The 27,250-nt window shown below is 45.0% G+C and overlaps 1 protein-coding gene across 2 annotated transcripts in view; it reads left to right on the top strand.

Moving 5' to 3' along the window:
- Positions 1-23,750, top strand: part of LHFPL4 (LHFPL tetraspan subfamily member 4) — an 86,559-nt gene extending 62,809 nt beyond the window's left edge. For both annotated transcript variants that reach the window (XM_037000251.2, XM_037000250.2), the window contains exons 3-4: positions 16,878-17,114; positions 20,182-23,750. In XM_037000251.2, the coding sequence (XP_036856146.1) occupies positions 16,878-17,114; positions 20,182-20,282 (338 nt within the window). In that variant the 3' untranslated portion in view covers positions 20,283-23,750. The remainder of the gene's footprint in view (positions 1-16,877; positions 17,115-20,181) is intronic.
- The last annotated feature ends 3,500 nt before the right edge of the window (positions 23,751-27,250 follow it).

The raw sequence follows: 27,250 nt of genomic DNA, 5'->3' as shown, positions 1-27,250 counted from the left end.
TAAATCTGCTCCCTTCAATCTCCCTAGCATCTAAGCAACCACTAATCTACTTAATGTATCTCAATATTAGCCTGCTTTGACATTCCATACAAATGGAATCCCATAATGTGTGGTCTTTGTGTCTGTTTCTTTTGCTTACGATGTTTTCTAGGTTCATTAGTGTTGTAGCATGTATTGATAGTTCATTCCTTTTTATGGCTGAATAATACCCCATTGAATGGATATACCACTTTTGTTTATTCATTTATCAGTTGATGGAAATTTGGATTGTTTTGACCTTTTGGCTATTATGAATAATGATGTTTGTACATTTGTGAATGAGTTTTTGTGTGGACACATGTTTTCATTGACCTTTGGGTGTATACTTAGAAATGGAATTGATGGCTCAAATGGCAACGCTATATTTAACATTTTCACGAACAGCCAGATTGTTTTCCAAAGTGGCAGCTTTGGAAAAAAGTGTTTGAGGGTCCTTATTTCTTCATATCCTCATCAGTACTTGTTATTATCTGACTTTTTGATTGTAGCCATCCTACTGGGTAGGAAAAGGTATCTCATTGTAGTTTTGATTTGCGTTTCCCTAATGATTAGTGATGAGAATCTTTTTCTGTGCTTTCATTGGCTATTTGGGTGTTCTCTTTGGAGAGATATCTATTCAAATCCTTTGCCCATTTTTTAAGTGGGTTATTTTTCTTTTTATTATTGAGGTATAAGACTTCTTTATTTACTTTAGATACAAGTCCTTTATCAGATACCTGATTTGCAAATATTTTCTTCCATTCTGTGACTGTCTTTTCACTTTCTTGATTTTGTTCTTTGAAGTGCGAAAGTTTCTAATTTGTACAACGTCCAATTTTCTATATTTCTTTTGTTACTTGTGCTTTGGTGTCTTATCTAAAAATCCATTGCAAACCCAAGATAACAAAAATTTACTTCTCTGTCTTCATCTAACAGTTTTATATTTTTAGCTCTTACATTTAGGTTTCTAATCTATTTGAGTTAATTTTTCTATATGGTATAAGGTAAGGGTCTATCTTCATTCTTTTGTGTGTGGCTGTCCAGTTGTCCCAGCCCCATTATTGAAAATATTATTCTCTCAATTGTATAGTTTTAATATCCATGTCAAAAGTCAATTGACCTTAGATACATGGGTACACTTCTGTACTCTCTGTTTTATTTCATTGATCTGTATGTCTATCATTATGCCAGTACCAGACTCTCCTGATTACTGTTGCTTTGTAGTGGGTTTTCAAACTAGGAAGTGTGAGGGTGCCAACTTTGTTCTTCTTTTTCAACATTGTCTTCGCTGTCATACTGCCTTTTAAGTATATTCTCAGATATTACACACCATCACTTCTGCCTTACTCTTTTGTTAGAAGTGAGTTACTATATCCAGCCCACATTCAAGGGGTGGATAATTCAACTCCTCCATTTAAAGAGAAGAATATCAAAGAATTTGTGGACATATTTAAAAACAATCACAAAGGGTGGCACACTAAACACTTGGTTTGTCTTCCTTTTTTCCTTCAACAGTACATCTTGAAGATTGTCCCATATTGGTATATGAGGAGCTACTTTTTTCTTAAGAGCTGCATAATATACTTTTGTGTAGATGTGTCATCATTTATTTAATGAATATTTAAGTTTGCAATATTTTGCTTTAACAGTATTTCAATGGATAACATTGTATATAAATAATTCGACATACATGTAAGTAAGAGGATAAAATAAAGACCTAGAGCAGAATTGCTGGATTAAATGTTCTATATATTTCAATTTTGACAGATCCAACCATAATCTCCTCTAAGGAGGATGTAGAAAGTTACACTCCCAGCAGCGCTGTATGAAAATACCCATTTCCTTACATTCTTGCCAACTGAGTGTGTTATCAAATATTTTATATTTGCCAACCTGATGGGTAAAAAATACTGTCTTATAGTAGTGATTTCCCCTTCCCTTATCATAAATGAGGTCAAACACCCTTTATATACTCTTTTCTATGAACTGTCAGTTCATTTACATCTTTCAACAAGTTAATGGTAGTTTTCCGCTTGCATATGTAACACCTCTTTATATGTTAGAAAGTTAGCTCTTTGTAAGAGTTAAAAATATTGTTTTGTAGTCTTTATCTTTCGATTTTGTCTATGGATGCTTACCCCATGATAAAATTTGTTTTTTCTCACCATAAGTAAATTATCAGTTCCCTCATTTATGGCTTCTGGGTTTAAGGTAATACCCAGAAAGGCCTTGAAATATTTTGAGCAGGGAGAAACACATCAGATCTGATTATTGGTGGTGAGGATGGATTGGAGTTGTCAAGAGGACAAGGACTATGCTGTTTTTATTCTGAAAGTGTCTTATTTTTGTCTTTTTCTTTTCATTCCCATTTTATGTTAAGAGACAGTGTCAACCTTAGTTTAATCCCAAAGCAGTTTTCACATGGCATACTTATATCCCTGGATCAGGAGTCTGTGCCTAGTACATAGTAGGTGCTTAATAAGTGGCTTTTGAATGAATGAATGATGATACTTGGTCTTAGCTCTACCACTTACTCCTTTGGAGGCAGCATATTCAGCAGTCAGCCAACCCGAATTTGAATCCCAAGTGTGGCATTGCCAACTAAGTGTCCTTAGGAAGGTTATGTGATTTCTGAGTCTCAGTTTCCTCATCAATGAAATGGGGGATGATAACAGTAACTACCTCATGTTGAAGGATTGACTGTAAATATGTGTGCAGACCCTAGCACAGAGGAAACCGTCAAGCACAAAGGAAACTGTCAATGACTGTAAGCAGTGATTATTAGCTGGTGTGTGACTGGGCTCAAAACACTTTGACTTCAACATTCTGTGTTAGAACAAGGGAGGGAAGTTGAGAAGTGGGAAGAATGGGAGATTAGCCTGGAAAATAACCTGGCTATGGAGAGCTTTGAAAGTTGGGCCTTGGAATGTGGGTCTTATCCCTAGGCGGTGGGCAATCACTTTGAGGCATGGGAGTTACCAGGCCAGATGTAGGTTTAGAAAGATAACATGGGAAGTTGCCACATGGAAAAGACTAGATGGAGGCTTAGGAGGCAGAGATCTAAGGGAGCAGTCAGTGGCAGTGGTCCAGGTAATGGGTGCTGAGGCTGAGGGAGGGAGAGAAGAAAGGCTGGAGATCCGTTTAGACCAGGAGGTGTGCAGTGGCTGAGGACAAGGCAGGTGTTTCAGGTTTCCTCCTTGGATGATGGGGTCTCAGGAGTGACTTTCCCAAAGATGCAGAAGAAAGATCAGGTCAGTTTGGGCAATGTCAAATCTGTGGACCCTGTGAATGTACAAGAGAAAAGGCCTAACAAGCAATTGGATATTCAGGCCTGGAGCCAAGGGGAAAGGTCTCAGCTAGAGACATAGGTGTGAGGCATCATTGTACCAGTCTGGATGTGGGTGAAATTGCCCAGGGAGAATGTGTGGAGGGAGGAAAGGAGATAGCCTAGAAACACAAACCTTTAGGAGGCAGGTGTAGGAGGGGCCAGAAAGGGCGGCGTAAAGAGAGGAGCCAGAACAGTGACTGCAATGGGGTATGTGGTGGGGACTTGATAATAGGGGGGAGTGTTGTAACCACAGTGTGGTCGTGTGAAACCTGAGCATAAGACTGTGTATCAATGATATCTTAATAGAAGAAAGAGAGAGAGAGAGAGAGAGAGAGAGAGAGAGAGAGAGAGAGAGAGAGAGAGAGAGAGAGAAAGAAAGAGAGAGAGGAGCCAGAGTAGTTGCTAGAATTAGCAACCAAGAAACTGAGAAGGTTGGCCTGGAGAAAGGACACCTACCTTGGATGAACCAGAGAGGGAGTGGGGAGGGAATGAGCCCCTGGAGGGCCTGGTACGGAGCTGGAGGAGTAGGGCAGGCTGTGGGAGAGCAGTAGGAGGTTTCTGATGAACATGGCAGAGTGAGCCATGCAGTCTGGGCCTAGGGAGTAAATACTGTTCCCAAATAATTCCCACACAAGGCGAGGTGTCCCGTCTCTCCATAACAGCATCTGTACACCAGATACAATTAAAATTAACCCTTCAACAACACAGGTTTGAACTGCATTGAACCACTTATATATAGATTTTTTAAAATAAATAAAACTGTAAAGTTTTTTGGAAATTTGCAACAATTTGAAAAAACATTTTCTTTTCTCTAGCTTACTTTATTGTAAGAATACAGTATATAATATATAACATACAAAATGTCTGTTGATTGACTTTTATGTAATTGGTAAGGCTTCCTGTCAGCAGGAGATTATTAGTAGTTAAGTTTTGGGGGAGTCAAAAGTTATACTCCAATTCTGAACTACTTGGTGGGGGGGTACCCCTACGTTGGTGCCCCTAATCCAGTGCTTTTCATGGGTCAGTTGTATTTGTGTACTTAATAGCCCTCTTCTAAAATGTAGTCTCCTTAAGATCAGGAACTGAATGGCTTAGAGGAGGTGTCCCAGGGAGAGAGAATGCTCAGTGCAAAGGCCTCCAGGTGGGACAACTTGACATGTTTCAAGGGACAGAAGGGTGGCCAGTGTGGCTGGAGGGTAGGGAGCAAGAGGCCCAATGGCTTGGGAGGGGAAGGTGGAGATAGGCTGGGGGCCTCCTATGCCTGGACCAAGTATCAGGGATTTACTCTGAGTGCAATGGGGAGCTCTTTGAGGGCTCTAAGCAGGGGACTGGTACAATGCTTTTGAAAGTTCACCCTGGATGCTGTGTGGAGACTGGATGATGATGAGGCAGGGGTGGCAGCAGAGAAGCTAGTTAGGAGTCCACTGTGGTCATCCATCCCAGAGGTCACAGCAGCTTGGACAGATGGTGACAGTAGAGTGGGCGAGAAAAGGTCAGATTCTGGATATTTTGGAGGTCAGGCCAGTTGTCCTTGGGAATGAGTGGGTGAGGGAAAGGAAGGAATCAGGGTACCTTGTAGTGTCTGGGTGCTGGATGTGGGGTGGGGAGCCCAGGCACAGGATCCTCAGCATCCCAGGCTGATGGAGGAACTAAGATTGGGCCTGGATCTGCAAATCCAGTGAGTCTCAGTTGATAGTTGGGAGAGGCCCAGTCTCTCTTGTAAAATAAGTCCCTGCCCCGGGGGTGAAGGGAGGGGTAGGATCTGGGCAGTGCTCAGACCTGGCTGAGGGGCATGTGGGCAACCTCCTTCCCCTGGTGGGTTTCCCTGTCAGAAGTTCTCCCTACATCCCCAAGTGCCCTGGGCCCTAGGGGAAGCATTCCTTTGGAAAGGTGTGGTCCCAGTACAGACACAAACCCTTCACTGGGCTCCTCTTAGCCCCGGTCAGCCTGGTCCTTTCCTAAACTTTGAGGGAGGGACTCAACAGAAGATTCAAGCACCAATCACACATTCTGTACTTCCTCTCAGTATATCTCACCTTTTCTAAGACTTCTGCTGCTTTGTGAAATTATCATTGTTTGTAGAAAAGTTGGAGAATATAGATGAGCAAAATTACATTCATTATCTCACTCTCCCAGAAACAGTCATTCTTAACTGCTTGGTCTGTACTCACAACAGCACAGAATACTGGGTATGAGCAGGTTCCAGGACCAGACCATCTGGGTTCAAACTTACCAGCTGGTTTTGCAGTTTACCAGCTGTGTGACCTTGGATAACTTAGATGACCTCTTTGTACCTCAATGTCCTCATCTGTAAAAAGAGATAGTAACAATACCTACTCCACAGAGTGTTGTGGGAATTAAATGAACTAATGTACGTAAAGTACTTAGTATTAACACCTGGCATGCCAAATTCTATATAACTATTTACTGTAACTATGTAAGTATTTTTTCCCAAAGTGAAATTATATTTTATGTTAATTTTTACAGGCTTTTGAAACCTAACAGATCATGACTATTTCCAATATCTTTAAATCTTCCTCAATAGTAAGTTGAGGAAATATACATTAGGTTTTAATAGCTGAGTACTATTCTATGGTATAAAAGAGCTATGTTCCCATATTGTTGGATATTAAGTTCTTTCCTTCTTTCCTTTATTATTTTTCCCCCTCCTTCCTTCTCCTCCTCCTCCTCCTCTTCTCTCTCTCATGAATAACAGTGTGATAAGACATCCTTGTAGCTAAATCTTAGAGCATCCATGGGTGCTTTCTTAGGAGAAATTCCTAGAAATTGGCAAGCTCAGTCAAAAGGGGTTTAGAGATTTTTATTTTTAAGTTTTTGTGATTATCATTATTTCTGTGAGTTACATTTGGCTTGTGCCTTGCCATTCTTTCTTGCTTTAATTGTTTCATTCCAAGTGAGTGAAAATCTCTGGCAAGAGTCACTCATTAGTGGTCAACTCCCATCCACCTTCGGTGGTTTCAGTAGGTAACTTACTCACATGGTTCTGAATTCAAAAGATGCAGCAGGCTTGTCATTGCAAGTGTCCTTCCCACCACTATCCTCCAGCCACTCAGCTCCCCCTTTAGAAGTAACCTGGGTTATCAGTGTCTTGGAAATCCCCCCAGACACATTTTATGTACATGCAAGCACGCACGCACATACACACACCCCTTATTACCCCACATGTTGCAGAATGCTAGCCTTTCACTGCACATGTTGCTCTGGACCTCACCTTTCACTTAGCAGCATATCCATTCACCATTGCACGTCAGCATGTAGAGCTTTCTTCCCCTCTGATTGCTAGTGTGCCCCTGCATGGGTGGACTCTAATCAGTGACCTATTAGTGGGCATTTAGGTTGTTTCCAGTGTTTAGTTATTACATACAATGGTATGTAGCCTTTTTTTTTCCAGCCAACTTTTATTGAAGCATAACTTGCTTAGAAAAAAGTATGAAATTATCACACCTCAGCTCAGACTGTGCCTATGCAAACACCATCCAGATCAAGAACCTAACATCCCCTCCCAGTTACTACCCGCAAAGGCAGCCACTCCCCTGTTAATCCTGTAGATAAGATTTGCCTGTTTTTGGATTTTAATGGAATCACACGTTTTTCTCAACATTATAACTCTAAGATGCCTCTGGGTTGTTGCATATAATAGTTTGTTTATCTTCATAGCACAATGAGGTTTGGGTGAGAGTGCTGTTCCTGGCTTGTAGCCTTCTCACTATGAGCTCACATGGCAGGGTTAAAGAGAACAAGTGCTCTGGACTCCTTTCTTACAAGGGCACTAATCTTTCCTCACCTAACCTGGGTCACCTCCCCCAGGGCTGTGGGTTTGGGCTTCAACATATGAATTTTGTGGGGATACAGTTCAGTCTATAGCAAGCCTCTGTGGAATCTGCTCAAGGGCAGAAAGCCCTGGGAATATCTAGTCTGACCCCCAGTAATGGGTGGCAGCTGTGCATGTCAGGCATGGAGGGGACATCAGCAGATGTCCCTTGAGGATGGTATTACAATATAATAATGAAACTCTATTAAAATAGCTAAGCATAAATGCATCATTTTAGAGGCACATTTATAGCCCAAGCTTTAAAGAAAACAAACACCTTAGGTATATCATATATTTTCTTTTTTTAATTTTTTGCCACTTCCCAGTCTCATCCCAGTTTTATTCCCCAAACTCAAGTATAGTTCTTCCTTTTAACTCTCCTTTAGTTTCTTGCCTATTTTTTATTTTTTTATTTTGGTATCATTAATCTACAATTACATGAGGAACATTATGTTTACTAGACTCCCCCCTTCACCAAGTCCCCCCCACAAACCCCATTACAGTCACTGTCCATCAGCGTAGTAAGATGCTGTAGAGTCACTACTTGTCTTCTCTGTATTGCACAACCCTCCCCGTGCCTCCCCCGACATTATACATGCTAATCGTAATGGCCCCTTTCTTTTTCCCTGCCCTTATCCTTCCCTTCCCACCCATCCTCCCCAGTCCCTTTCCCTTTGGTAACTGTTAGTCCATTCTTGGGTTCTGTGAGTCTGCTGCTGTTTTGTTCCTTCAGTTTTTTCTTTGTTCTTATACTCCACAAATGAGTGAAATTATTTGGTACTTGTCTTTCTCCGCCTGGCTTATTTCATTGAGCATACTACCCTCTAGCTCTATCCATGTTGTTGCAAATGGTAGGATTTGTTTTCTTCTTATGGATGAATAATATTCCATTGTGTATATGTACCACGTCTTCTTTATCCATTCATCTACTGATAGACACTTAGGTTGCTTCCATGTCTTGGCTATTGTAAATAGTGCTGCTATAAACATAGGGGTGCATCTGTCTTTTTCAAACTGAGCTGCTGTATTCTTAGGGTAAATTCCTAGAAGTGGAATCCCTGGATCAAATGGTATTTCTATTTTGAACTTTTTGAAGAACCTCCATACTTCTTTCCACAATGGTTGAACTAGTTTACATTCCCACCAGCAGTGTAGGAGGGTTCCCCTTTCGCCACAACCTCGCCAACATTTGTTGTTGTTTGTCTTTTGGATGGTGGCGATCCTTACTGGTGTGAGGTGATATCTCATTGTGGTTTTAATTTTCATTTCTCTGGTGACTAGCAATGTGGAGCATCTTTTCATGTGTCTGTTGGCCATCTGAATTTCTTCTTTGGAGAAGTGTCTGTTCAGCTCCTCTGCCCATTTTTTAATTGGATTATTTGCTTTTTGTTTGTTGAGGTGCGTGAGCTCTTTATATATTTTGGATGTCAACCCTTTATCGGATCTGTCATTTATGAATATATTCTCCCATACTGTAGGGTACCTTTTTGTTCTATTGATGGTGTCCTTTGCTGTACAGAAGCTTTTCAGCTTGATATAGTCCCACTTGTTCATTTTTGCTTTTGTTTCCCTTGCCCGGGGAGGTATGTTCATCAAGAAGTTGCTCAAGTTAATGTCCAAGAGATTTTTGCCTATGTTTTTTTCTAAGAGTTTTATGGTTTCATGACTTACATTCAGGTCTTTGATCCATTTCGAATTTACTTTTGTGTATGGGGTTAGACAATGATCCAGTCTTAGCTATTTTTGTTTGTTTCTTAAGTATGTTTTAAGAGCCTAAGAGGATTTCATGGCCTGACATAGGTGCAAAAGGATTGGATATAATAATGATGTTTTTGTTATAAAAGTAATATATGCAGATGTTAGAAACTTTCAGTGGTGCAGGAGGGCATTGAATGAAAAGTAAGCATCCCCCTTCCTCCCTCTCTTTCTTCCCACCCACCAGTCCAGGTCTCAAAGGTATCCATCATTAATTGCTTCTGTATCCTTCTCAAAATGTTTATAGGTACACAAGCCTATTTATGTATATATGTGTATTCTTTGAAAAATCATTATCTTAAATTACATTTTTTTTTTGAGAGGGCATCTCTCATATTTATTGATCAAATGGTTGTTAACAGCAATAAAATTCTGTACAGGGGACTCAATGCACAATCATTAATCAACCCCAAGCCCAGTTCTCAACAGTCTCCAATCTTCTGAAGCATAATAAACAAGTTCTTACATGGTGAACAAATTCTTACATAGTGAATAAGTTCTTACATGGTGAACAGTGCAAGGGCAGTCATCACAGAAACTTTCAGTTTTGATCACGCATTATGAACTATAAACAATCAGGTCAAATATGAATATTTGTTTGATTTTTATACTTGATTTATATGTGAATCCCACATTTCTCCCTTATTATTATTATTATTATTATTATTATTATTATTTTTTAAAATAAAATGCTGAAGTAGTAGGTAGATGCAAGATAAAGGTAGAAAACATAGTTTAGTGCTGTAAGAGGGCAAATGTAGATGATCAGGTGTGTGCCTATAGACTAAGTATTAATTCAAGCTAGACAAGGGCAACAAAACATCCACGGATACAGAAGATTAAATTACATTTTAAAAATTTCCTCAATAATATATGAATACTTTCACTCTGAATAGCTGAAATATTACAAAAGAGCTGAAATCTGTACCCTCTCCCTGCTCTGAAGCCACCACTTTTTCTTTTTTAATTTAATTTTTTAAATTTTGGTATTATTAATGTACAGTTACATGAGCAACATTATGGTTACTAGACTCCCCCTATTATCTCCCCCCCACATACCCCATTACAGTCACTGTCCATCAACATAGTAAGATGCTGTAGAATCACTACTTGTCCTCTCCGTGTTATACCGCCTTCCTCGTGTCCCCCACCTGCTACATTATATCTGCTAATCATAATACCCTTTTTTCCCCTTATCCCTCCCTTCCCACCCATCTTCCCCAGTCCCTTTCCCTTTGGTAACTGTTAGCCTTCTTTTGGGTTCTGTGAGTCTGCTGCTGTTTTGTTCCTTCAGTTTTTTCTTTGTTCTTATACTCTACAGATGAGTGGAATCACTTATACTTGCACTCTTTTAAATTTAATTTCTACTTTTCCTGATCTTTTTTCCTGTGAATTTATATGCACGTCCATTAGGCAAACATATCATGTAATTTTCTGTGTACTCCTATGTACTGTCTTCTTTTCTTTCTCTCCCCTGCCCTCTGTCTCTCTTTTTCTTTCTTGTGGTAAAATAAACATAATATAAAATTTACCATTTCAACCAGTCTTGATGGTTACAGTAACAATTCTGTGGCAGTAAGTGCATTCACATTCTTGTGCAACCATCCCTACCATCCATGTCTGAAACTTCTTCAGCTTGCAGAACTGAAACTCTGTCTCCATTAAACACAGTCTCCCCATTCCCTCTCTCCTAGTCATCGGCAGCCCCATTTTGCTTTCTGTCTCTATGAATCTGATGACTCTTAGGGATCTCATGTAAGTGGAATCATATAATAAGTATTTCTCCCTAAGTGACTAGCTTATTTCACTGAGCATAATGTCCTCAAGGTTTATGCATGTTGTATGTCTGAATTTCCTTCTTTTTTAAGGCAGAATAACAACTTATTGTATGTATTGACTACCTGCTACTTTTTGAAACAAAAGGAATAATGCCAGTGTATGGTTTTCCTATCTGCTTATTATATCTAAGAGGAGAGGTGGTTCAGAGCATGGGCTCTAGCCCTAGGCAGGCTGGGTCTGACCCCTGGTTCTGTTATCTCTAGCTGTGTGACCGTAGCCACATCACTTAACTGTTCTGGGCCTGTTACTTCATCTGTAAAATGTGGATAACAATAAATTAATAGACATAAAGCTTAGAATTGGTAGAAGAGTGTCCAGCACATAGGGAACACTAGCACTACATGTTTGATTTTCTAAAAATTATGAATCCTATTTGCAGCAGACATCATCTCAGAGAGCTTTCTGTGTAAGTCCTCATAGAGCTTCCCATTCTTTTGTTGCAGTATATTCTATAGTATATACATTGTTTTTAAAAATGACAGATGAGATCATACTACATATAGTTTTCTGTACCATTTTTAAATTTCTTGATGTATCTAGAAGAGTTTCCATGACGACATAAATAATTGTTCTCCATTTGTTTTAATGGCTTTGTAGTTTCCATGGTCCTGATACACCATAGATTTATTTATTTATTTAACTAGTTTATTTAATTAATTCCCTTTTAATAAAGAGTTCAGTCCTTTGTTATACAGATGGTGGTGCAGTGAACATGCTGTATACACTCCTTGTGTACCTGGATGAACTTGGCCATAGGATATATTTCTAATCAAGTTGGATAAGTGTATTTATGACTTTTATGGATACCACCGTGTTGTTCTTCAGGCAGAGTGCACATGCCACCCTGACGCCCTACAAACAACGAGGCCATCATAGTGATGGTGACCACCCAATCTACTTTGCATCCCTGAGAAGGAAATATCACCATTCCTATGTTGACAAAACTGAGGTTCGGAGAGGTAAAGAGACTTGCCCAAGGGCACACAGTTCAGTGTTTTCTTCCCAATACATATACCATAGTACAAAATTCAAAAGGAATAACATACTATTTTATCAATTAGGATTGTGTTAAACTGTATGTGAGAGGAAAGCCCCAAATAATTGTGGTCTAATGACCCCAGGTTCCAGTATCTTATATGAAACAAATGCCCAGAATTCTTATGGTAGCTCCTGAAGTCATTAGCTTCTTCCAGAGCTCTGTTCTACCACTCCTGGGGTAAGGCCCTTGTCCTCATTGTTAAAGATGGCTGCTAGAGCCCTAGCCATCACATCTGCATTCCAGGAAGCAGGATGGAAAAATGGATGAAAGGAAAGGGAGCAAAGAGCACACATTATAGCATCCTTTTAAATCTGTTTATATAAACTTGTTTCCTTGAAGACACATAACATATCTGCATGCATTTTACTTAGTCATACAGCCTAGTCATCTAGCTGCAAGGGATGTTGAAAATGCAGTCTTCATTTTTAACAGTCAAGTTCTCAGCTAAAAATTGGGGGTTGTAATATTAAGGAAGAGGGATGAACAGACATTATAGTACACTACTGATTTCTGTCATGGTTGTGTGTAAAAGCTAAGTTAATTTTCTTCCCAAGGCAGTCACTGTCAACGTTTCTTGACTATCTGGAAAAAGGCCGGATGTTTTTGTCCTGATTTTTTTCTACTGTGCCACGAGTTGGCACAACCTGCCCTCACTTCACCCTTTCTCCCTGGTCATTTGATTCTCACAAAAGTTCTATGAAATCAGTAGGGCAGATGTCATGACCCCTGTTTTACAGATGCAGAAACCGAGGCCCAGACATTGCTGAAAGCCACATGGTAAAGAATGGAATTGAACTTCCTTTTGAGGCAGTACAAGGTGGCCAGTGTTTTGTAGCTTAAAGGAAAAAGTCTCAATTTGGTGCTGATGTGTCTTGAACATCAATAAGAGTAAAGAGCAGCAGCTCTCAGGCTCAGCATTTGGCTGGCAAAAGTGTCTAGTTAGAACAGAAGAATAGTGTTTTGGTTTCATTGTACTTACATTTATAGTTTCCTTCTATTTATGGCTAATGATCCTGGTTTCCTGTTCTTTGACAGTGGAATAAAGCTTACTTTTTTAAGTAAATGCTTCTAAGTTAAGAAGGTGAATTTATTCACAGAGAATAACATTAAGTAAAGACCCTTCTGGGTTTGAACACAAATCCCACCACTGACCTGCTGTGTGACATACAATACTTGGTTCCTCTAAACCTCATTTTCCTCATCTGTAAAATGAGGATGATAATTTTTTCCTACCTCACAGATTTGTTGTAGGATTAAATGAGATAACGAATGTCAGGAGCTTAGCACCCTGACACATAATTAAGCATTCAATACTATTTGTTCACGTTATTATCACATTATTAATAATACTAATATTGTCAATCTTAATTTTGTCACAACCCATCCTGGCTGCTTAGTGGACTGTAGGGTAATTGGATAAAGATGTCCCATCCCATGCTCCTTGCCCTATACCAGTGGTTCTTAACTAGGAACAACTTTTCCCACTTGTCCCCTTCCCTAACAGGGACATTTGTCAATGGCATTTTTTATTATTGTGACTGGGGATGGTGGTGCCATTGTCAATGGCATTTTTTATTATTGTGACTGGGGATGGTGGTGCCATTGGCATGTGGTATAGAGGCCAGGGATGACGTGCAACATCCTGCACTACAGAGGACAGTCCCCCATCAAAGAGAATCATCAGGTCAAGAGTTAGAAATGCTGTGGTTGAAAGGTCATACCCCACACTGCACCCTGCACCTGTGTCTTGAGCCTTGAAGCAGCCAGCTCATTATTTCTGATAGAGACTTGAGCATGGACTCCCAAGTCCTCAGTTTCCCCATCCAGCAAATGAGGATGCTGAAGCCTGCCCTGCCTGGAGTCACTCCATCTCCCGATGATTGAGCCTCTTTATCATTTCCCTGGGCTGGGCTGTCCCTTGTGGTTTCTTCCTCTCTTCCCCCAGGTCCAGGGAAACCTATCTGATTGGCTTTTCCTCATTTGCTTGACTTCTGGGTGTTTTCCAGTCCCAGAGAAGCCCCTAGGGCCCCATAGCCACCACCTAAAACATTGCAGAGCAAGGGAGGCAGAGAGAGGGAGTGAAGATGAAGAGAGAAGCCCAACTCCTGCCCTTTCTGAGTGCCTTGTTATTCTGGGTCCCAGTCTTAGTTTTTCCTTGCAAGCACTCCTTGGCATGTATTACTATTCTGTGCATGTTGACTTCAGTTTATTCCTTCACACATACCTCTCTGCTCCCAAGGACAGAAACCATGCCTGCCAATGTCCCCAGCTCCCTGCACAGTGCCTGGCACACATTAGGCATTGAGAATTTATATGTAGAATGTAGGGAGAGCCAGAGAGCAGAAAGGGAGAGGGGACCGGTATAGAGAAGGAAGAGAAGCGAGAAAAGGAAGAGAGAAGAGGGGGTGTTAAAGGAATGTAAAATGCAGAGAGAATTAAAGGGAAAAGGAAAGAGGGAGGGTTGAGTCTGAGATTTGAGCATGATGCAGAGCAGCCCGAGAAGGAGGAGGGACGTGAAAAGACAGAAGCAAAGAAAGAAAGATGAAAAGGATGAAGAGAAAGGAATGGAGACATGTGACTTAGACAGAGACAGGTAAGTAGTGAGGCAGAGAGTGTGTGCAGGCACAGGGCCTGGGGAAGAAAACCTTGGGAGCTGAGCTCAGGGTTGCAGAGGGGAGTGGACCACGCACAGGAGCCTCAGCTGTGTGGCTGGGAGCTTGGGATGGTACAGTTACCATGGAGACAGGAATGCTCCAGCCGGGAAAGGAGAGGAAGCAGATGGGTTGGGTGGGTTTGCCCCCTCCACAGGTTCTGTCCTAACCCCTATCTCTGGCTGGAGATTCAGAGCCTGGGGCAGGTGGGAGCGCACTGCCTGGGGAGGGGCCCTGGGGATACCAAGGGCAGAGTTGTTGCTTCTCTCCTATTCCCAAGTCCCTGGCCGTTGACTATCCTCTCCTTTCTGATAGGGGCCTGGAGGGTCTTGGAAGTGTTAGTGATATATGGGGAGATGAATGGGTCAAGCCTTCTCCATAAGCTCCTCTTTTTCTTCCTGCCTTGTAACTGCTGGGTCACCCCAGGGCTCAGTCCTGGGCCTTCTCTTTAGTTTCCATAATGTCTGATCCCAGGGATCCGTGTGCCCACAGCTCCAAAATTTATATCCCTAGCACTGATTCTCCCCTGAGCTTTCCTTTCCTTTTGGGTTTCTAACAGGCATCTTCAAACGTGAATTATTTGACTCACTACACTAGGCTCATTTTCCCCCAGGGCTTTCTGCATTTCCTTTCCCTTTGCCAGGAACTCTCCTGACCCTAAAGCAAGGGACTGGCAGCACTGAGAGGGGAGGGAGCCCTGCCTCCCCTGCCAGCGTGTGTGTGTGTGTGTGTGTGTGTGTGTGTGTGTGTGTGTGTGATCATGGTGCTGTGGGGGAGCCCTGCATCAGGAGGAGGAGCACAGCCTAGGGGAGTGGGGGCCCTGTCCTGGTGGCACTGGGGGTGGGAAGGCAAGGCCAGAGGCCAAATGCTAGGAAAGGACAGGAGCCACCACACCAGCAGGCCGGTCTGGGGCCTTTGGAGCACCTCATCAGATGGTAGATGGCTGAGGGAGCTGGCAAAGCTGAGGGCCTCTACCTGCCCTGGGGACTAGGTGGGCCTCGTGGACAGTGGGAAGGACTGACTACCATCCCCACTTGTCATTGCTGTCATCTAAAACCCAGGTTAAGTACCCCGTGGGTCTGGTGTGCGACCTGTGAGTCTTAGAGTAGCCCAGTTGCTGGGTGGATTGTGAGATGCTAAGAGGACAACACCCAGCCACATGGTCACAGGTCACCCAGCTGCCAGCACTGCAAGGCAGAAGGTCACAGCCACAGAGGCTTACTGAGCATGGTTGGTTCTGACTGGCTGTGTGGGGCACGGGGTCTCTGAGCCTATCACAGCTATCAGAGTTGGCAGAGCAATGCAGTGCGCTGACTGGCTCAGACTTGGGTCCCACCCACTAGGTTCAGGGCCAGGAAGAGCCCACTGAACACAGAAGGGAACCAGCAAAGGTCTATTTTGGGGATTGTCTTGGCCTTACCCATTCCCCTTCCCCTATCTTCCCCCACAATGTTTCCTTATTTGTGTGATATTTATTTTTATTGTTATGACTGGTTTTGACAACAACACCTAACATTTATCTGGGACTTACTCTGTCAAGCACTTTACATTTGCTGCTTCCTTTATAATCGTTAGAATTTCTGGATACCGTCCTTATCCCCATTTTATAGATGAGGGAACCGAGGCTCGAAGGAACTGGCTCTAGGTCATGCATCAAGACAATAGCTGAGGCAGGATGTGAGCCCCAGCCCCCTTAATGACTTTGCTCCAATGGCCCTCTCACCTGCCACACCGCAAGCTCCATGCGGCTGGCATCAAGGCCCCCTGCCGCCCGTCCGCCAGTGCCCGGCCCACAGCAGGCCCCCAGTAGAGTGAGTGAGCCAGGCACAGCTTCCATGCATTACTTCACGAAATCCTCACAACCGGTCGGTGAGGTAAGTGCTGTGGTTTCCACCACACAGACAGAAGAGGCGGCACTCCCAAAGTCCTACACTAAGTGAAAGAACTAGGCTCACGCCCCGCGGTTCTCGTCCCGATCTGTTCTCTGAGTGCAGTGCTCAGCTGTGAGAATGAGAACGTCCAGCATCCTGAAGGAAAGGGGAATGAATGACCAAAATTAAAAATAAAGACAGTGAGGATGGGAGGGGGTAAGTAAGCATGGCCAAGATGCTAAAGGGAGCTGAAGGAGGTGACCTGGTTTGCTATTTTATTTTTTCAGGAAAGCTTCATGGAGGAGTTGATTTGACGGGGGCGGGAGAAGTCATTATTGGTTCAGGAATGTTTCTGCCCCCAGAGGTTTCTGGCACCCACAGGAAGCGTCACCAGGCTGCAGGGTTGATGGGTGGAGTGGGAGCACGGGGCCCAGCCTGATAGTAGGTGTCGGTCTCTGGTAGTCCTCGGGCTCTGGGGAGTAATCATCCGCCTCTTTCCCCCTTCGTGACTGCGGCGGTGGGCCCGGCCCGCGACCCCCCCCAGCTCTGTGCCTCGTGCTGGGCTGCATGATCTTCCCCGACGGCTGGGACGCAGAGACTATCCGGGACATGTGCGGGGCCAAGACCGGGAAGTACTCCCTGGGGGACTGTTCCGTGCGCTGGGCGTACATCCTGGCCATCATCGGCATCCTCAACGCCCTCATCCTCTCCTTCCTCGCCTTCGTGCTGGGGAACCGGCAAACAGACCTGCTGCAGGAGGAGCTCAAACAGGAGAACAAAGGTTAGCGCACTCCTGTGGGGAGGGGCAGCCGCACTAGTGAAAACGCGGCTCTACGTGGAAACGGCTCGGCAATAGGACCACCTTGAAAACAGTTTGACATTAGAACCCAGATGCCCACAGATCTTTGTTACAGTAGGCGTTATACCTAGTACTGTATATTACACGTAAACTTTTGTGAATGTCAAGTAATGTTAAAATACAATAAAGAAAAAGTGTACACATAGGCCAGATAGAGCCTCAGGAGTAATACTTTTCTGTTAACCTTTGCAAACATTATGTCCCTTTATTAAATATACGGTGGTGTTAGATGCTCACACAACATAGGACATTATCTGAAGCAAATATTTGGTATCATTAATCTACAAAGATTGAGTTTTGTGCTCAACTTTACTTATTACTTTTTGGAGAATAATCATGCTCTTTTTATCCAGTGATTAGCATTATGGAAGAGGAAGGCACAATAGTTTCATAACCATTCTCCTTTTAGGAGCTCTTAGTTTTCCACATTTTTACTATTACTGATAATGCTATAGTGAACATCTTTGTGCCTTCTTGTTCATGTAAGTGTTTTTTTGTTGTCTGCCCCTGGAACAAGGTGGAGGGGGTGCTGCACAGCATCAGTGGACAGATGCCCTGCCTGTCCAGGTGTGTGCTCTCTGCCATGAGAAACAGGAGTAGTCATTTTTTTTTTAGTTTTTTTTTATTAAGGTATCATTGATATAGTCTTACACTCAGGTTTTACATGAACAGCATTGTGGTTACTACATTCCCCCCTATTACCAAGTCCCTCCCACATACCCCATTACAGTCACTGTGCATCAGTGTAGTAAGATGCTGTAGAGTCACTACTTGTCTTCTCTGTGCTATACTGCCTTCTCTGTGCCCCCACATCTTATGTGTGCTAGTCATAATACCCCTTAATCCCCTTATCCCTCCCTTCCCACCCACCCTCACCAACCCCTTTTCCTTTGGTAACTGCTAGTCCATTCTTGGAGCCTGTTAGTCTGTTGTGGTTTTGTTCTTTCAGTTTTTGCTTTGTTGTTATACTCCACAGATGAGTGAAATCATTTGGTACTTGTCTTTCTCCGCCTGGCTTATTTCACTGAGCATAATACCCTCTAGCTCCATCCATGTTGTTGCAAATGGTAGGATTTATTTTCTTATTATGGCTGAATAATATTCCATTGTGTATATGTACCACATCATGTACCACATCTACTTTTCTTTTTTTTTTTTGCATTCTTTATTTTATTTAATTTTTAATTTGGTATCATTAATCTACAATTACATGAGCAATATTATGGTTACTAGACTCCCCCCATCATCAAGTCCCCACCACATACCCCATTACAGTCACTGTCCATCAGAGTAGTAAGATGCTATAGAATCACTACTTGTCTTCTCTGTGTTGCACATCCCTCCTCGTGCTCCCCCTACATTATGTCTGCTAATCGTAATGCCCCCTTTTCCCCCTTGTCCCTCCCTTCCCACCCATCCTCCGCAGTCCCTTTCCCTTTGGTAACTGTTAGTCCATTCTTGGGTTCTGTGAGTCTGCTGCTGTTTTGTTCCTTCAGATTTTTTCTTTGTTCTTATACTCCACATATGAGTGAAATCATTTGGTACTTGTCTTTCTCCACCTGGCTTATTTCACTGAGCATAATACCCTCTAGCTCCATCCATGTTGTTGCAAATGGTAGGATCTGTTTTCTTCCTATGGCTGAATAATATTCCATTGTGTATATGTACCACATCTTCTTTATCCATTCATCTACTGACGGACACTTAGGTTGCTTCCATGTCTTGGCTATTGTAAATAGTGCTGCGATAAACATAGGGATGCACATCTCTTTTTGAAACTGGGACCTTGTTTTCTTTGGGTGAATTCCAAGAGTGGAATTCCTGGGGAGTAGTCATTTTTATAGCCATACCCTCCTCTGAGCTGTTAGCATGTGCTGGGTCTATGTTTAGCACAGTCTGCTAATTGCAGTCATCTCTGGGAGTTTCATCTATAGAATGAGGATAATGGGAGTGGGCGTTCTTACCTCATATGGCAGGAGGCCTGTCACCCTGTGGTGGAACTCCTGGACTGTGGAGGCAGACTGATTTGGAAGCAGGTTGGGCTAAGAAATGACCTCATCTCCTGGAGTCTCAGTTTCCTGCACTTCGTAACATGAGGTGGTAGGAACTGTACCACCTTCCAGAGCTGTCCTGTGAGGAAGGAAGAACGAGTAAGCCTGTAAAGGTGCTCATGGCACATGCTCAAAGCTCTCACTCCTCATGACTCCCTGTCAGGAAGGCATCATGGCCGCTGCTCTTCAAACAAGAAAGCCCAGGCCCAAGAGCTCTGGTGATGTGCTCAGTGTCACCTAAGTCTGGATTTGAACCCAGGTCGAAGTTTCCCAGCTGTTTGCCCCTTTTTCGAGGCCCTCCTAGGCTGCTGGACTGTCCTCAAGGCCCCAGGTGGGCTCTGTGGTCTCGGTATGAGGTCAGGGGCTGCCCTCTGGTGGCAGATTTTAGAAGTAGGAGAATAAGACGGCCGCCTGGCCTTTCTGAGGGGCTTGGGGACTAGACTAGTGTGAGGTGGGCCACACAGCATCCTCTCCTCCCTCCCCAAAGTGCCCTAACAGCTCAGTGTTATAAGTGGCATAAAAGGGCCCTGGTTTGCCCTCCTTCAGCGTCCAGGGATCTCCATTTCTCATTGGGAGCTCAAGATGAGTGAGCCTCATAATTTAGTTCTGAGCCATTGGCCTCTGGAACAAAAGTGAAAAATAAGAGAAATTGCTCTTATTTCCAGCACTCACTATATGCCAAACACTGAAAATTCCTTGACTGGATCTGTTTGTCTTTTTGGCTCCTCAGAATCACCCCGTGAAGTAGATTATTATGACAATTTTACAGATGAGGAAATTGGGGCTCAGCAAGGTGGAACGGTCTGTTCAAGGCTGTCCAGCTAGTCAGAGGCCTGGTTAGGATTTCAGAACCTACGCAGCCCAGCCCTCTGCCCAGCTTAGCCCTGAGGGATGGCTGAGGGGCAGCGTCTGACTTTCTCCAATTCTCTCTCTCTCAGATTTTGTGGGCACCACGGTAAGCTCTGTGTTGCGGCCGGGGAGCGAAGTCTCCGGATGGGGAGTCCTCCCGTGTCCTGTCCCTCACTCGCAGGGACCCTGAAGGCCAGGATCACAAGCCCAGGAATGGACCTCCCTCAGCCTGTCTGTTTCCTGCCCTCTCATCCCTCTGTCAAGCTCGGAGGGAAGACTTTGCACGTGCTACCCGCCTGGGGGCTTCAGGCTTTGAAGAGGTTGGAGCCGGGATGCAGCCTTTGGGGGGTGGCCTGCGGACGCAGGGAGGGTCTGACTCTACTCTTCCCTCAACTGACCTAAGGGAGCTGGACCCCCAGGCCCTTGGGCAGCTTCTCTCCTCTCCAGCCTGGCAGGAGGCACTGTGGTTCTGGTGTCCCAGGCTCCCTCTGTTTGGAGGGCAGCTGCCTGGCTGAATCCTCACCTCTGGTCCCTGCCTTCTGCAGAAACTCATTCAAGACACTGCCCAGGGTGGTCTGGACTCTTTCCTACTTTTGTTTTTTTGGGTGCCAGTGGTGGTTCTATCACCTTGTCACGTAGCGCCAGGCACCACCAGCCTCCCCGGAGCCTCTCTACCCTGACTCCAGCCTGCTCCCAACTCTCCCAAAGGAGTCTGAGCTGCCCCAAGGGAGAAAGCACGGGGCCTCCCAGCCAACTGCTGACTGGAGCCTTGTTCAGCTCAGAGTCTTAGAAACGACACACAGGCTCTGGCAGCAGCAGGAGGAGGTACTCTGACTCCTGTCTTGGTGGTGCCTGACATGATAGCTGGGGTTGGAAGCTGCTCAGCCTGGGGCTAGCCTGGCCTCCAACCTGTTGGGAGGTCTCACCAGTGACTGGATCCTTGACCCTGGCCTGTTTTGTACAGCACAGACGTCTTGGCCCTGTTGTCAGGGCTGGGGGTTGGGGGTGAGTGGGGAGTTTGAGGATGTATCACCCCTCTACCCTTCTCACACTCCCTGACCCTGGGCATCTGCCAAGGGCAGAGACTGTCTTGCCTCTTTGATACTTTTCTGCATAACTTGAACTTGCAGGTCACCTCTGAACAGGGTACCCCCTGTCCCCATCCCCAGGCCTTGTAACCCTGTCCCCACCTCTTCTTCCTCTTGCCGGCCTCTCACCTTGCGATATGCCCAGGTCTGCAGTCCAATGGGCAGTGCTTGGAGCTGAGGCACGTGTGTGTGTGTGTGTGTGTGTGTGTGTGTGTGTGTGTGTGTGTGAGCGTGCATGTGTGTGGGTGTAATTATTTGTGTGTGGGGCAGATGAGGTGTCACCTCCCTCCTCCTCCTACTTTGGGGCATCTCTGTCCCCCTTGGCAGGGAGCAAATGAGGGAGACTCCAGGTATTTCTGAATTCCCCTCACTGCCTCATGGACCTGACGGGAGCCATCTGGCCTGGGGTGTGGATGGCCCCTTTCAGCCCCAGGTTCAGGAAGCAGGTGGGCTTCATCTAGTGTGCCTCCTTCTGTCTTGGGTACTGGCTGCCTGGCCCACTGTGGAGCGTGAGGTCCTTGAGCCTCAGCGGGGCAGTGTGTCTCACCATTTCATTATGTCAGCCTCAGCCAAAGGTGGAAGAAAAGCAGCAAGTGCCATGTATTTGCCAACCTGTGTTAATTTCCACAGGACTTGGGCCTGAAAGTTAGGGTCTCCAAGACAGACCTAGAAATCCTCTGCCTGAGTCCACCATCTGGACCCTAACTGGAATCAGATGCTGGGTCCCGATAGGATTCCCGAAACCTGGAACTTACCAAATCCTGACACCAACCCCTCCTCCCCCAACCCACCCTCTCAACCCTTCTCTTTGGCAAACCCTCCCCCCCAGTGCGCTGGCCCCACACCATGCCTCATCGTACCTGCTCCCACCAAGCCCCACACTGCAGCTCCATGGTGTGGGGTGTATACCAGGGTCCTGTGCTGAGTGGGAGGGACAGAGGAACGGGGCAAAAGTGAGTTCCTCAAAGATTCGAACCAAAGCCCCATGTTGGAAGGCTGCAGGAGTGGGGCTGGGAGCTAGTGATGAAGAATGGGGGGAGGACTGAGGGAGAGGGAGCGAGGGAGGGGCAGAGAGGAAGGCATGGGAGGAGCAGAAACAGAGGAGAGGTGAAGAGTGAAGTGGGGGCCGCAGGGGTGAGCCCTGGGTGGGGAGGGCCAGTGCTGGACAGGAGAGGGAAAGGGGCAGAGAAGGAGCAGCTGGAGAGCAGGACGTGAGAGGCCAAACTGGGATGAGGGGACAAAGGAGGGGAAGGAGAGGCAGATAAGGGAGATGGGACCTGAGGAATGGGGAGCAGCTGCTGTGCATAGTGCGAGGGACAGCTCATTCCCCAAAGATGTCTTCTGCCCAAGGGGGGCACCAGGCCCTGGTGCCTGGGTGGAGGTTACAACCCACCGCCAGAGGCCCAGGCAGCCAGCGCCCCATCCCTTTGGGAGCAGGTTGCCACATCAGGGCATTAGCAGTGGAAAGGGAGATCCATTCGGAGTGGCCTGACAGTGTGTCCTTGTCACCATGCACCCAGCCAGCCGCTGTCCCCATTGAGGGGACAGCTGGGATACACCCAGGAGCTTGGGATTAGGAACGTGGGGTTGGGTGGGCTGAAGGACCACCAGTGTAACACAGGGAAGGAAGGAGATGGCAGTGGGGACCAATCCGTAGCCCTGTCCGTGAGGCTTCAGCAGAGGTGGGACAGACGCTTCAGTCGGAGCCCCAGATGGCTCTTCTGGGGCAAGGGAACCCAGGCAAGTGGCTTGACTTTACTTTTAGGAGGAGACTGGAGCAGAGAACATGGTCTCTCCTCACCCTGGCTGCCTCTTGGACTTTTGGCCCCAGACAGGAACTGAGCTTTCAGTGGCCCACCAAGGCATGCTTCAGTTTTCTCTGTCCTGGTCTGGGACTCTTTCAGGATAGGCCAAAGCAGCCACAGCCTAGAGGTGGCTCAGGCTGCTGGGTGGTCAGGTCCTTCTGGGTCTCTAGGTTGTGAACACTTTCCTCTTTGGGGCTCAGTACCCTGGAAGAAAACCCTTTTCCTGAGGGGGTGAATACCATGGGTAGAATCAGGGTCCTTTTCAGGCCCAGAATAGTCAAGTTGAGAGCTTCTGGGCAAGGCTGTGGGGAAAATTCCTTGGCCTTCTTTTGAGATTCCTGCTAGAGCACAGAGGAGTCAGCCTTCTCCAGCTTCCAGTGTGAACTGATGAAAGGGAACCTCTCTTTGGAGAGGCTGGGATCTTCCTGGCACAAGAAATTCCTTCAGGGCCCTGCCTGGCTCAGGGCTAGCCTCTGGGGTAGGACTGGAGTTTCCTGAGAAGAGAACAAGGAAGCCACAGGCCTTCTCAGAGCTCTGACCAGCAGACCTCAGCGGGCCTGTGCTGTGTCATTAGGATAAGTTGGTGTTGTCTACACCCCTTTAGTAAGTTCTGTCTGAATGTGTCCTTGCTGTTCATCGTCCAGTTTGGTAACATTTATTTTGGTCCTGACCCTTCTGCTGCTGCTGGATTTGAGCTTCAGTGCAGGTGGAATGATGTTCAAATAAAGAAACACTTTATATCACCCATGCTGGCTTCTCCGTCTCTGCGTCCATCCCCAGGGGATCAAGAGGAATGAGATTCAACCTGACCCTTTGTACCAGGTTTGGCTGCTTATTAATGGAGCTCTATTACTGTGACTTTCTAAGTTAGTTTGCCCATCACATTAAGTCTGGAGGTAGCCAGACCGTGACCAGTATGGCCCACAGTGTTACCAGGAACCCAGGCTCCCGCCTTTCTGTACTGCTACTTTCAATGCTGGCTTCCATCCTCAAGGACACCTTATGGCCCAAGGTGGTTGTGGGGCTCCAGTCACTTGGTCTCCCTTTCATTGGAAGGAGACTTATGGAAATCCCATATGACTGAGTCACATAGCATAGGTATCTTAAATGTAGTCTGTTAACTGGGCACATCGCCTCCCCAAATAAAATTGGGGTTCTGTCACCAAGGAGAAAGGAAAGAGTGCATGAAGTGCACAGCTGGTCATTTGCACACTCCTGATTGCAGAGGCTTGACTTTGGGCTTACGACACTGACTAGCGGAAAAAAGGCTCCACTCTTTTCTGCCTGTGTGGCCTTGGATAAGTTCCTTCACCTCTGTAATTTCCTGTTGAATAAATGGGATAATGATAGTGATCTCAGGGAAACTGTAAGGAACAAATAAGGCAATGTATGTGAATTGCTTCACAGTGTCTAGCACATCGTAATGTGCTCTAGATGGCAGCTATGTTGATAATAAATTTTGCACTTAGGAATTGAGTCTTCACTGAACCCACTGAGCACTGGTATAGGCTAAGCACTGAAACTAAAACAGTGACCCTTTGATAAGGGTCAGTCTGGTTGGGGAGATGACCATGTAAAAGTAATGTAAGATTTGCTAGGTTCTGGGTATTACTGGAGTTCTGAGCAGGGACACCTTACATAGCTTTTGGCGGGGTGGGTAGAGCAGGGGGCATTACTGTAGGATGAAAAGGAGTCTGACAGGTAAGGGTCAGGAAAGCCGTTCATGAATGAGAAAGCAGCTTGAGGAGAGACCAAAGAAACAGAATGGCACAGGTGGAGAACTAAAAGCAACTGAGTAATGCCAAGCTAGAACAGCAGTTAATGAGCAGGGAGGGCCCGAGATTAGTCTGAGGAGATAGGCAAAGGCCAGATGATGAGAAAGCTCAGAGGCTCTGGACAGGAGTTTGCACTTAAAAGCGATAAGGGAACATGGAAGGATTGGGAGCAGGAGAGGGACACAATTTGCATTTCAGACAAATCACTCTAGTTAACAGTGTTAGTGGACTGAATTAGAGAGAGACCATTTTTATCAAAGAGAAATCAGAAGTCTGGCCTGAAGCAAAGTGGTTGGTGGCAGTGGGCCTGAGAGAGTTAAGAAATTCTGTATTTAGAAAGTAGAATTGAGAACCCTTGGTAACCAAATGATCATGGGGATAAGGGATAGAGAGTGGCATCCAGGAGGATGGTTAAATTTTTGGAGTGGGGGACAAGAAAGATTTACCAGTACAGCAGGGGAGTAAGATGCTCAGGTCAGCTGGAGACATGCTGGGTTTAAGACGCACGAGGGACGTCCTGGTAGAATTGTCCAGTAGTCAGTTGAAAGGGATTTGGGAGCTCAAGAAAAAGATATGGGCCAGAAATATGAACATACAGGTAATGGTTCAAATGCAAAGCAGAGGTGAGCTTGCTCAGGTGACTGTAGAGTGTGAAAAGAGTACAGGGCTGAGGAACACTGGAAAAAGCAACATACAAAGGTCAGAGGAATGGATGTCTAAAAGGAGAGGCCAATGGAAGCATCAGAGCTATGAGGAGATCCCGGAGCATGTGGTGCAATGAACCAAGGGCTTGGAAGTCCAGGGGAATGTCAGCTGGTCAGATGCAGCAGAGAATTAGGGACTAAAAAGTGTGTCCATTGGATATGGGAATGTGGAGGCCACTACTGAATTTGAGAATGTGGAGTCTCACTTTATAAATGAAAAGTTTTGAATGTTCACTGGTCATGGCCACTAAAAGTGTAAAGAGAGAATGGCTAATGGAAGAGTCAAGGAAACCTCTATTTTGGGGGGTAGAAGGAAGTGGAAGATTCAGGGAGCTCTTGCCTGGTGGCATCCATTATCTCAGTGAAGCAGAAACAAGGCTGTCTGCTGGGAGAGAAGGGAATGAGCAGGGGGTTTGCAGTTCAAGGAGCTGCTGAAGGACAGATAAAAGGATTGTGGACAACGTGAATTTGTGGTGGGGCCAACGGACCTGGCAGGCCAGAGGAGGCTGACTTCAGATTGAAGGGTAGGTGCAAGGTAAGCCAAGTGTCCTGCAAGAGTGTTTCAGACCCACCTGAAATCTAGGATGTATACAGAAAAAGAAGAATCTGGAATGGGACAGATGGACAAAATGGAAGAATTGAGGGGCTAAAACATAAGTGAAAGAGTTGGAAGGATAGGAGATGGTGGTTAGAAACAGAGTGTTTTTAACCTGAATACTGAGTAATTCTTGAAGACTGAGATGTGAAGCACCTTGGTCAGGATGTCCACCCAAAAGGAGAGGATAATGGCAGCAACTGGGGTGGAGAAGATGAGTTAAAATTGTTCAAGAATAAAAAAAAAAAAAAAAAAAAGAAAGAAAGAAAGAAAAGGGGGATTACTCCTTGATAGGATAAAACTATTGGTAAATCAAAGATTAAAGCATGCTTTAAATATCCTTAATGTTGATCACTTAAAGGGTGTCAGATGATCAGCTATGGAGGTACTCTTTTCTGATAATATTCCTTTCTCTTAATAAAAATTAAAAAAAATTAATTAATTAGAAAAAAAAAGCAGTTCCTGTGTGCTGACCTCCAATGAGTTCTACACAGTGGTATAGAGGGCAAGTCAAAGTGTGGGCAAAGGGTCTGTTTGTTTTTATGCAGAAGATCAAGGCCTAGCTTGGCTACTCAGAAAATGAACTAAGATACGATATGAGGAGGAGCTTCCGGCATCAGCACTCTCTGGAGGACTCATGCCGGGGGATGATCATCAAAAAGCCTCCACAGGGATCCGGGCGATGCTGCGGTTGTAGCTTCGTCCACCCCACCGTTTCCTGGACTTGCCATTGGAATGAGGAGGGAGATCTCTAGGCTGACATGTGCATACAGTGAGACAACGAATTTGACCGGATCTGTACTGTTGGAACTCAACCAGGAGTTGGGAGGGGTGCAAGGTGTAGCGCTCCAAAATCTTACGACTATAGACTATCTACTGTTAAAAGAACATATGGGATGTGAACAGTTCCCAGGAATGGGTTGTTTTAATTTGTCTGATTTCTCTCAGACTGTTCAAGTACAGTTGGACAATATCCATCATATCATAGACAAATTTTCACAAATGCCTTAGGGTGCCTAAATGGTTTTCTTGGCTTCACTGGAGATGGCTGGTAATTATAGATTTGCTTAGTTTATGTCACCGTATTCCTATTATGTTAATATGTGTGCATAAGGTAGTTATCAGTTTAAAACCTATACATGCTTAAGGTACTCTACAAGAAGATATGTCAAAGAAATAATCAATCCTCCC

Source organism: Manis javanica, chromosome 3 (assembly GCF_040802235.1).
Source record: "Manis javanica isolate MJ-LG chromosome 3, MJ_LKY, whole genome shotgun sequence".
NCBI classification, from domain to species: Eukaryota; Metazoa; Chordata; class Mammalia; order Pholidota; family Manidae; genus Manis; species Manis javanica.
This window is presented reverse-complemented; position numbering and strand designations above follow the sequence as displayed.